Source organism: Nannospalax galili, unplaced genomic scaffold (assembly GCF_000622305.1).
Source record: "Nannospalax galili isolate Female #2095 unplaced genomic scaffold, S.galili_v1.0 scaffold270, whole genome shotgun sequence".
Classification (NCBI taxonomy): domain Eukaryota; kingdom Metazoa; phylum Chordata; class Mammalia; order Rodentia; family Spalacidae; genus Nannospalax; species Nannospalax galili.
The window spans coordinates 5,930,012-5,942,342 of record NW_008330152.1 but is presented as its reverse complement, the minus strand read 5'-3'; the positions used below and the strand labels follow the sequence as shown (position 1 = coordinate 5,942,342).

General features: G+C 38.4%; 1 protein-coding gene across 1 annotated transcript in view; it reads right to left on the bottom strand.

The window, feature by feature from the left end:
• Maoa (monoamine oxidase A) overlaps window positions 1-12,331 on the bottom strand; it is a 68,647-nt gene that overhangs the window by 13,688 nt on the left and 42,628 nt on the right. The window contains exons 4-9 of the mRNA XM_008843181.3: window positions 12,095-12,199; window positions 10,841-10,932; window positions 5,609-5,750; window positions 1,992-2,141; window positions 1,508-1,667; window positions 558-654 (exon numbers count right to left, since the gene is read on the bottom strand). Of these exons, the coding sequence (XP_008841403.2) occupies window positions 558-654; window positions 1,508-1,667; window positions 1,992-2,141; window positions 5,609-5,750; window positions 10,841-10,932; window positions 12,095-12,199 (746 nt within the window). The remainder of the gene's footprint in view (window positions 1-557; window positions 655-1,507; window positions 1,668-1,991; window positions 2,142-5,608; window positions 5,751-10,840; window positions 10,933-12,094; window positions 12,200-12,331) is intronic.

Sequence of the window (12,331 nt, the reverse complement as noted above, 5' to 3'; positions counted from 1 at the left end):
TTGTTTTTGTTTTTGTTTTCTTTCATTTTTGAGACAAGGTCTCTCCATATCCCCAGCTGACACTGGTCACAGTTGCCCACCCTCTGAGCTCCTCGGCATCCGAGCATGCACGCAAACTCGTCAGATAGACAGCCCTCCTCTCCCACCAGAGGCTCCACACTCTGCCATCCCTGTCACAGCCCACCGTGTTGTCAGCACCCCCATCCATTCCCCCCGTCTGCCCTTCTTGTAAATGTAGTCAGCCAGAGGTCCGTGATCCAGGAGGATCAGCTGTTCCTCATCTAGGGCAATCTATTGTCAATATTCCTTTGGATAGAATTGGGGTCTGCTGTTCAAGTTTTATAGGAGAAAGAAATATATGAGCACAAATTCAAAATTGGATAAATTTTAGTAGTTTTCCAGTGCTCTTATCACATAGAAAAAACTAATGAGTATTTTAATACATGGAAACATTACATACTTTGAATTCATCATTGTTTGAGTTCAATTATAAAACAGTATCCTTTACCATCATTTTTACCAACACAATTTAGAAACGATACCTAGCTCTAACTTACCCCATGATGGCAGGCATTGAGCCATCTGGTTTGGTGTCATCCAGGGTGATAGAAATGGGAGCTTCTTCGTCTTCAATGATCATGCAACCACAATAGTCTAATCAGAAGAAAACCAGTAAGGGCTTGAAACTAACATTAGAGATATACACATATATAAAAACTGTATACAAATGATTTTACTCAGAAGAAAGGAAAAATCTTTACACTATTGGTCTTTGTTCAAAACTTAGGAGTTCATTTCTGTTAAATACACAAACTGACTATACATTTTTTTTTTGCAACAAATGACCACTGTCTATCACCTTTACAAAATAAAGGGCTATGACTTATATAGGGCCAAAATGGTAAGATGGAAAAAAAAGAGCTTGATATAGTGACATGATATGCAGAGATATGTGGGCAAAGAGGTGGGATGTGTTAGAAGGAATCACTTCTATCAGCCTGTGAAGAAGCTGTAAGAAGGAATACTGTTGAGTATGACCAGGAACCACAGTAGCCACCCTATCTGGAGAGCACCAAAGTCTCAGACCCTGCTTCATTTAATACAGTGTGCTGACAAGTAGCAATACTATCACCATTTTATGTTTAGAGACTGATGCTAGTAAGTTACTGAAGGTCAGGAATAGTTGACTTCAGAGCAGTACTTTTTCCATAAACTCCCTTGGTCTCATTCTGCTCATGAAGGATAAGTGGCAAGACAAATGCTAGGAGCCAGGAAATTGGTGGTTCCCTAACCGGTGTTCACATTGCTCACCCTCCTTTCTCGCCTATTGCCAGCAACCACACTTGAGGTTATTTTGTGTGATCAGAGACCATGAAATAATTTACAAATAGATTTACAATCCTATTTCAATCAATTTGAAAATATTTTTTTCTATTCAGCATGTTCTGTTCATATCCCTAAAAAGTGGTTCTTTGACTTAATTAGAACACAAATAACAAAAGCTTACCCTTTTTCTTCCAGAATGCTTCCTTATAATACACCATGCACTTGATGATAGCCCCCATTGGAAGACGCTGAATTAACTGGTTTCGTTCTGGTGGAAGCTCTGGTTTGAAGTGGATCTTGGCAGTCAAAGTTGGTGGGATGGCACTAATTACATATCCGCACTAAAACACAAGATGTGAAATATTAGCTCATACAGCCTTGCCGAAGGCATGAAACATAATTTTTTTATCATTTTGAATAAATATAGCAGTAATAACATATTAAATGAGGCTACAATGAAGCAAAGAACCCCAATAGTCAACCAGTCAACCAAATATAAAACCCCAAAAACAGAACTAGGTACGTAAACCAAGGCTGTCAGTTTGGAAGACTGATGGTAGATACATGCTAGGATTAATTAAATCACTGATCAGATTATACATGATTTGAAGTTGTAAAAGGCACAAGAGTTTTTTACCATAAACTCCTTTTGACTATGATGTTACCTCATAATGTTCATGATTCAGTGTCTCTACAATGATGTTGCCATCTGTCTGGTCAATGTAAGTTACAGGAGAGTTCAGCTTCACTCGATCTCCAAGAAGGTTCATTATATGTTCACTTACTTGGCCAGATCCACCTACAAATTTCCGTTCCTATATGAGGAGGTGAGCAATAAAGGAAACTTATATGTAAAAGGAGATCAACAGAATGTTTGCTATGAATTAGGAAACCTCCAAGAAGTTGTAGCCAGTCCTCCACCCTTGGCATAGCCAATTGTTGGAAGAAATCGTTAGCAAAGTACCTCAATTATCATCCTCAGCACACTTTCCAGCACACACAAAAAAGTCATTACTAGTATATAAAGTCAGAGACCAGAGAAAAATATTCCCCTATACCAATGCTGCTCTGATCAAATGGAAATAGCTTGTCTGTGGAGTTTAAATGTCCATGAGTGTGGTGATGTAAGGAGCCCTGGGAGATGAAGATAACTGCGTTGATTCCAGGGGATACAGTTTCTAACTCCCTATGGCTTCTTATCATTCCAGGCATGGCTTGTCTGCACAAGGACACAGACAATATTACAATGTGATTCTAAGAGAGCAGGTTCAGGGTGCTCTTAGGGCACCAATGACTATCAGACTTTACCAAATGAGGTTCTAGGGATCCGAATCTTAATTTTTGAGTAACTTTTTTTTTTTTGAAAACGAGCTAAGTTTCATTGAAGACACAGAAGGCCAAGGGCTAAGTGTCTGATTATTTCTTTAGACTTTAATATTTCCCTTGAGCAGCCCCATAGGATCAAAAGTGCTCTACTACCGTAATCTGCTATACTCACCATGGATCTTGCTTTAGTACCATCCCAAAGGAGAAGTACTTAAGATAATCTTTTTGGTAACAACAAAGGGATGTTCTAAGCCTGTTTTAAAAGATTCTTTGAATGATTAGGAATTCATGTTAGTAAATTCAGGTACAAGCCACAACTCGAAATTATTATACCTCAATCATGAATAGCCATGCAGTAGTTTTTTGACTTTTTGCAACTAGTATTTTATCAAGACCACCAAAGTTCTTTATAAAAATGGTCCCATAGTGGTTCAGTCTTAAATTCATAATTTGTCCTTCCTTAAGAAACTGGTACCATTTAATATAGAATTTTATCTGTTTCCCAAGAGTTGTGCTTTAAATTTTAGTGTAGTAGGAAAATCATGAACTTATGCCATCTGTTCACTCTCCACTCCTGTATTCAGGGTTTGTTGAACTAAACTGTAAGAGAGTAAATGTTAAGTTCTTTAAAAAAGATATTGTGGGGTCTGGAGAGATGGAGCAACAGTTGAGAACATTGGCTGCTCTTGCAGAGGACCCAGATTCAGTTCCCAGCACCCACATGGCAGCTGACAACTGTAACTCCAGTTCTGGGTTATCTGACACCCTCTTCTGACCTCTGTGGGCACTGCATGACATAGGTGCAATACACTCATACACAAAGAATTAAAAATAATAAATAAAACATTAAGATTATGATAACGGCTTGAGATTCAAACTTTTATATTTTATTTATATTGAAATTTTGCAATTTTTATACAATCTATTTTATTGTATTTAGATCCCATCCCTTACCTGCAGCACTCCTTCACTACCCCCTCCTAAATTAATGTACTCTTTTCTATATATTAGAGCCTATAGAATCTAATTTGTGTCCCCAAGTGTCCTTTGGTATGGGTCTAACCACTGGAGCCTGGTTAACCTACCAAGAGTCATATATTTGGAAGAGATTGACTCTCTTCATCCCAGCAGCCACTGGTTACCAATAATTCCACAAATAGGGTTGGGGGTGCCTCAGGTAGAGTTCTAATTTCCCATGTCTATACTATGAGTTTGTCTTTTTTGCTCTTGCATGGAACTAGTGCATACTGTCATCACTGCTGTGAGTTCATCTAATTGACCAGCTGTCTAGAAAACTCTATATCCATGTGGTCATCCGCCTCTTCTCTTAGAATCTTTCCACCCCCTCTTCCACAAGATACCTGAGATTAAAAATTTTAACTCTACTTTCCAAAACGTCATATAGAAGTATCCAGAAGTATTCTGTTCCCTTTGAATGAAGGATACAATAACCCATGAGTCAAAATAAATAACCCAGAAAGTAAAATATGAGCTAAAAAGGAGCAATGTTGAGTGTCTGCGTATAAGTAAATATTTTTAAAAATATTTTATTTATTAATTCAAAGAAAGAATTGGTCAATCTTTCAAAAGAATACATATCTTTCACAATTCCTGTTAACCCCAGCTCCAGAATACCAAATTAGGCTCTTTCTGAAATAGCATAGTAAAGAAAGTAATGGAACATACTTATTTTGGAATAAATATAGTTAGATTCTCGCCAAAGTGCTGGGATTAAAAGCATGAAGTCTTATGTATTATCCCAGGCTGGCCTTGAACTTGGTAAGTATCCGAGGATGAACTTGAACTCTTTTTAAAAAAATTTTTATTTCTTATTTTTATTTTATGTGTATGAGTGCATTGCCTGCATGGATGTGAGTGCACCCCTGTCATGCAATGCCTCAGAACTCAGAAGAGGGCTTCGGATTCCCCTGGAACTGGAGTTAAGGATGGTTCGCAGCTGCCATGTGGGTGCTGGGAATCGAATGGGCTGAAGAGATGGCTCAGTGGTTAAGAGCACTGACTGCTCTTGTAGAGGACACGGATATAAGTAAATATTTTAAAAGTGCAAATGTCCTGTATCTGCCAAAATTAGTTGTCCAATGAGCAACTGTGTCACAAGAACATTTGGGAGAATTCTGGTGACCTCCTAAGGAGAGAAATAGTTCTCTTGGTGGAGATACTCTTAACTTTATAAAATGTACTCAAAATTCTGCGATTCAGGTAACATAGCATAAGCTAGAAGTAAACTACAACTAATTAAACCTCATCCCACTCAGGCATAACATTCTTAGAAAAGAGACATTAATTCTCTTCGGATATGGGAGAGCATTACATAGAATGTCAGAGTCAAAGGAATTGGGGAATTAAGGATTCTAAATTTGCCACTAGTTTACTATGTTTCCAGCCAGTAAATTAAATGAGTTCACTCATTAGTAATGAAAGCATATGGAAGCTAAACAAGGTGACAGCAAAAATGCTGAATCCAAATTGCACAATTTACTATGGAAAGTGGCTATAAATCACTTGTGTGAATTAGGATCATTATTTCTATTCTATAATAATTAACATGAAAAAATAACTGTGAGAAATAGGTGGGACAAAAATCTAAGTATAGAATGAGGAGGACTATAAGTATACTAGTCTTATATGTAAAACGTTTTTTTTTTAAAATCACCTTATTTTAATAGCTTAGCTGCTTTTACTTGAATAGCTTAATTTTTCCTTTGTCTTACTGGAACAAACTCAATTCCCAAAATATAATTAATTAAAAATGAAACATTCTTCAGCTATGGATTTTTCAGAAATTAAAAAAAGGAAATGAGAAATTTTTCAGACATGGTTTTTGGATAATTTTATGCTACCATAAATGATTATAAATACTGAAGGAATTATCAAGGCATTGCTCTAGGCAAGGGCAAAAGTCTCAAAGTTAGTTTCAGAACAGACAAGGTATTACCTGGCCTCCATTGGTAATTGAGAAGATCCTAGTAGTGCCGCCACACTGCTTCACATACCACAAGAACCACAGAGCAGACACCTCATGAGGTTCTGAGGTCACATTGATGTTAACAAAAAGAGAAGCAAATTCTCGGGCAGTTCTGTTCACAGAGTAAGAGTGGAAATAAAGTGTCAGTGCATATAGGAGAAAAGAAAAAAAACTAAGATCATAAAGTTATCCTCTGACCTCCACCTGTGCACTGTGACCCACAGATGCTGGGAAATGCATGCACCTGCACTCGTACACATACACACACACAAATAATAAAATTTAAAAATTAAAAATATATACAGTAATCAGAGTGTACATTTACAAAATGCAGTGTAACATGAGTAGAAAGTATTTCTATTGCTTCTGGTAAAACAGAACAAAACCCAAAACCTTATGGCCTTAGTTTTCACAGGAAAGCATTTGGTAGCACTTAAGAAAAAGATGTTTTCTCCTGCTATTAAGAAATAAGGATTCAATATGCTTGATCATCAGACACATCTTTCATCTATTTTAAAGAATATCCTTACTACTTCAACTTTTCTGCCTCCACCCTGATACTGTACATAACGCTGTTTCACATGGACCACAAAAGTGGTAACCTCTATATAGGCATCCTATATCCTCTATAATACCCTCTGCCATGCCAAACACAATGAGGACTTTTAAAACCCTTTAGTGCTAAGCTGGGCATGGTCACAGGCCTATATAATCTCAGCAATCAATAGGCCAAGGCAGAAGGTCTTCAAATTAAAGGCCAGCCTGGATTACATAATGAAACTCTGCCCCAATAGAACCAAACCAAACCAAACCAAAACAAAAAACCAAACCCCAAAACAAAAACACAAAATCAAACCAAAACTCTTCAATATCCTAAAATGGAGAAAGGTCAAACCTTAACTGTAGCCAATATATAATGCACCATAGCCTGCTTAACCATTACTCCAACCACTCCTTACACTACATGGTTCAGGCATACTGAACACTCAGTTGTTGAAATTTGCCAATCTTCCTATCTCAGACCATTTCCAAAAGTCACTCCTTATTTTCTCTGTTTAGAAGACAATATCCCTAATGTCTTCCCCATGTCTACACGTCTCCCCTTCCATCCACTGGGTCATTCCTGTAAGATTATCATTTCTCAACGTCATCTTCCCTATCCTCTGCCTTTTCGACTGTAATTCCTGGCAGCTAACACTTCAACTACCTCTGCTTTTCACTCTCTCCTTTTCTATACAGTGTATCATTTGTGCATAATCCACCAGCCACCCATCCTCTTTCTCTGTGCTTTTTGGTCATTCTTACAAGACATTAAATGTCCCTATTTTATCTATTTTTGTATCTCCTTATTCCTGGCCTTGTGAGCTATACCTAGAAGGTAGTATCTAACCCTACTTAACTTTTCTTGAGTCCCAGATGCCCCTGTGGCTTACTCCTGGATGACAGTCACATCCCCACATTATCTAACATCAAGCCCACCTCTAACCTTGGGTAGTTCCTAGAAGGTAACAGTGTAGAATCTTGTAATCTCCCCTACTTGTCTTGTTTCAGCTAATTCCTGGAACATATTATCCCCCAAATTATGCAACTTTCCATCTCTCAGAGATACCTCTGGGACATCTAGAACATGTCATCCCATCACATTTATACTTCTATCTCGTCCCTCAGCAACTGTACTGCATTTTGTTTTTGTTTCTTTTTTTTTTTTTTTTTTTTTTTTTTTTTTTTTTTTGGTTGTTGCTGTTTTGGCATGTACATGGGTGCTGTGCATGCGTATGTATGCATTTTACATGTGCATGTGGGTGTGTGTAGAGGTCAAAGTCAAGTGCCATCTTGGACGACTTTATTTATTGAGGCAGGTCTCTCACCAAATCCAGGGTTTGCTGATTTGACTAGTCTAGCTAGCCAGCTTGCTCCAAGGATCTCTTGTCTCTCTCTCCTCAGCAGTGAGACTATAGGTCTCATGGTCACCATGTCTGTTCAACTTTTATATGGTTTTAAGGAACAAAACTCTGGTTCTCACACTTTCAGGGCAAGCACTTTATCCACTGAGCCATCTCCCCAGTCCTTTGGTGGATTCATGAAAAATAGTATTTTTAAAGTCCACTACCTACTCTTTCCGGCTCCCCCAACCACTGTGGATCATTCCTGGAATACCATCCTGCCACACCACCACACAGTTCCCCTCTCTTCCTTGACCATGGTTCTTTCCTGGAAGATTTACATATTCCCATGCTGACTACCTTCCCTTCTCCCCATGACCCTGGCATGTTGCTGAAGACACAATCCCCTCTCATAACTTCCAGCCTTCCTGTCTTCCCTCCCCCAATCTAGTGCATCACTGCAGGAAGGTAAAAAGCCAACTACACTCTGTTCTCCCCCATGATTCAGGCACCTTAATGAAAGATACCATCTTCCCTCACAACTTCCATCCTTCCTGCCTGTCATCCCCACCCATTGAATCATTTCTGGAAGACACCATTGTTCCAATATCATCCATTCAACCTGTATTCCCTGAAATTGCAGGTCACTCCTAAAATACACCATCCTGCCCCAGCACCTAGCCTTTTTGATTTCTCCATTCCCTATAGGTCAATTTCTGGAAAATAAGAACCTCTGGAATAGTTGTACTTTCTCTATTTCCCTCTAGTCTCTATTGATCATTCTTGGAAGATGTTATTTTTCCTAAACCATACACCCTTCCTGCCTCTTATCTAGATATAGCAGGTAATTCTTCAAGGATATCATCAACCACACCCCATCTGTCTCACAGTACTATCTTATGGATATATTCCCAGAAGATACCACATCATCCAGGATCCACTCTCCACTCTCCCTGGCCCTCTGGCTAATTCCTGAAAGGTACTGGATTGATATATTCTTCCTGTGACCCATCTCCATGGGTCATTTCTAGAAGATATCATTTCCCATATCTCTTTTTAGTCTTTTTATTTTAGAATTCCTGAAATATACTAACCAGTACTCCACATGATTCATACTCCCATGTCCCTCTTGCCTTTGTGGGATTTTCATGGAAGATATTACCCTGACAGATATCTACTTTTCTTCTTTCAATTGGTAATTCCTAGACGTTATTACCCTACCTTTCACTATCCATCCTCCAGTTTTACCTTGTCCTTACAGGCTGTTTCTGAAAGATATCATTCTGCTAAATCTTTTCTCTCTCCATCTTTGACTTAGCAGCTCTATTGCTGAGTCACATCATTTCCTCTTCCATTCTGCTACCCTGAACTTTTAGGTCATTCCTCCTGGGAGATAGTATCCCCTTTTTATCCCCCTATCCCCTGTGAGTCGATCTCAGAAGATATCATCTTGCCATACCATCTATAATAGTTCCCCCATGACCTTGGGCTCTTTCCTTGAAAATATCATTTCCTCAGGCTGCAGAGCATCCTTTAACTCCCTATGACCTCAGTTCTTTCTCAGAAGATAACATTACTCCCCTCACAATATCCCTTTGTCATACTGCTCCTCCTCAACTCACTGGATTGAAGATAACACCATCTTAACCCTACCTAGGTTTTCTGCTCCCTCTATCCTGGTGGAGCACTTAACTAAAGATATTAATTCCTGTCCCACAATATCCAAGCTTCCTTCTCTTTTCCCCAGCACTTAGGCATATGCCTGGGTTACTGACATCACTGACAAAATCTACCCTCCTCTGCTCCAGTGAGTCAGTCCTGAAAGATACCACCCTACCACACTAACCATTTTGCCTGAATAGGATCTCTAACCCTGGCTCATTGTTGGGAAATACCTGCCCCCAAGATTGATCCCCTCATCTTCCAGACCCAATCCATTGGTTGATTCCTAGAAAATAAACTCACCCCACCTCTATCCCACCTTGTCTCCATCTGCTCTTATGAGTTATTCCTAAAAGACATCATCCTGGACATCATACAATTTCCCCCATACACCCCCAGTCCTTGAGTCATTCTTATAATATACATTCTTATCTGCCCTTTCTTTTCTTTCCCAAGTTCCTGTGGGCCATTACCAGAATAATGGTAATGTCCTGTCATTGTATCCACCAATCCTTTCTTCCCTGCTCTTGTGGGTCATGTCTGGAAGATGCCATATACTCTACACCATTCACCCTTTCTGTCTTCGACTCTGATCCTATGAGTTATTCCCAGAAAACAGCATACCACTTTTCTCCCTGCAGCCTCTTTGGGTCATTCCTAGAAGATACTACCCCTTAACATTATCCTTTAGTCTCTCTTCTGCCCTTGGACTACTCCTAGAAGAAACCTTCACTCTTAATCATCTATTTTTTCTATCTTCCTTTTGTCTCTGAGTTCGTTTTTAACTGATGTACTAGCTATTTAGTTTCAATTTAATACATGTTGTACCAAGAAATGCTTTCTTCTACCCTTGGATCAAGTATGGTTCCCTTTGCTATAGGTATTTGCGTAGCATTATGCAATTGTATGTTCAATGTTAGTCTTTCCTGGTAAAAGAATATACACTACATGAAGGCAGTGTAAATACTATTCCTCAGTCAATGCCTGGCCGAGTGCCTTTGCATATTAGGTCCAAGCTAAAAACATGCTGATAAGTATGTAATTTTTTATGTGTCAATTAAAATGCATGCAAAATAAACATAGTCATGAGCCACAAAACATTTTGATGCATGATGGATGCACATCTAATAGTGTTTCCAGAAGGTTCTATAGTCTACAAGTCATCTTAGTTTACATACACTCAACTCAAATGTTTATCCATGAAATTGCATTAAATATCACATTTCTTAGAAGGTATTCCTATCACTAAGTCAAGTACTAGTAAACTGGAAATTACTAAACTAGTAACAGATCCTAAGTAATTTCTTTATATGGTTTATAATTTTCATTCATACAAAGAAGATTCACACCATCTTCCATAACCATCTATATGAAAATATTTTAAAGATACTTACAAATTGCTTTTATATGCAACCCGAATATAACATTTTAAAAGTCATTGGTTTTATTACAGATCATATGACCCTTTTGTTCAAAGATGTCCTAGTCTATGCACAGATTTTCTTAAGTTTTTTACTCATTTTCTACTCAAACCTGCTCTGGCTAGCTTCCTTAACTTTTCCTGTATAAGTTACAAAAATAGTACTGTAACTCAGGATGGTATAGAAAGGATCAGAGGAGAAGATTTTTTTTAAAGATTTTAAATCATCAAGTATACTTTGTCCAGCAGATTTTATCAATGAGATCTTTCATGGTCATCTTGTCCCATTCTTCAGCATGTGGTGCCTGCCATGGTGCATCAGCAGGAATCTGCAATGAAAGGAGGTCCACACTCAGGTGTGAAGAGAGCTACCCCACTGCTCCACCCCCTTAGAGAAGCCTTCCTAAGAACCTCTGTAAACTGATTTCCTATTCTTTATGATTGGCTAGAAAGTCCACAGAGAGGTGAGAGAAATCAGAAATCCACACCTTAATGCTATTGTCAAAACAATGATAGCGATGATAATTACATATTAACAGCATGTGAAATTTTTCTGTAATTGGGATGATGGTGATAATTATCAATCTCAATATATTATTACTGAAAGATAACACCCATTTTAGGCCCCCAGTTGATGTTTGAGAGAATAATATTTCAGAGCCTGTGAGTGAACAAACTCTGAAGTAGGAAGTCCTTCCCTAAGATTTAATGTGGTATTACAGATACATAACTAAGTAATTTGGCAGAAATATGTAATATATATATATATATATATATATATTTCCAATGGAATAGAATTGAAGGCACATGGTCACTAGTGTCCACAAGAGTGGTTGTGAATTTACAGTAACAGTGACAGCATACACAAGACCCATGCAAACTCAATCAGACGAAAACCCAGCATAGAACTGGGGAAATGGGAAGGAGGCCCCAAACTTAGCTGAAGAACTATTGGCAGGTGATCACTGCAGGGTGAGGGAGAGTTGATCTTCTTTAAGGGAGTGACTCTAGATAGGCTGCTAGACTCCAGTAGATGAACTTGTACCAAGGGACATCTGGGTACGAACATTTGACTGGATAGGCATTAACATATATGACAGAATGCATGAAATCCGGTAAGGGGGTTATGGGGGAAGCAGATGGGAGAGGGGGTCTAAATATGATTAAGATGTATTGTACAAAATGCACAAAAATTTAATTAAAATATAAATAAATAAACAAATAAATAAATATGTGTAGACTTTAATAACAACCAAAAGAATGGTGTTGAATTCTGGTTCCTTTGCTGCATGGTCTTGAGTGAATTATATAAAAATTTGGTACTCAGTTTCTCCATTGTCAAGTGGAAATCTTTCCAGCTTTTACAGAGTTGTTCAGTATACTGGAAAGAATATGAATCAATGCATGTCAGCAATGTTCCCTGCACCTTAGAAGGATTGTACTCAGTTTTCATTCTTCAGAAATAGGTCATGTACAAACTAAATATTTTACCTCTTTTCCCATTTCATCCATTGTTCTCCACAGGTTGTTGTAATCCAAATATGCCAAGGGATTCCACACAGGTGGAAATGCTCCCCGAAAAGGGTAAGTTTTCCCCTGGAAAATAAAAGTAAAGGGAATCAACTGAAAAGTATAATAAGCTAGATGGCATTCTGAAAACACAAGAACCAGTCCGGCCTGGTTGCGCAGGTCTGTAAGTCCACACACTCAGGAAACTGAGGCAGGAAG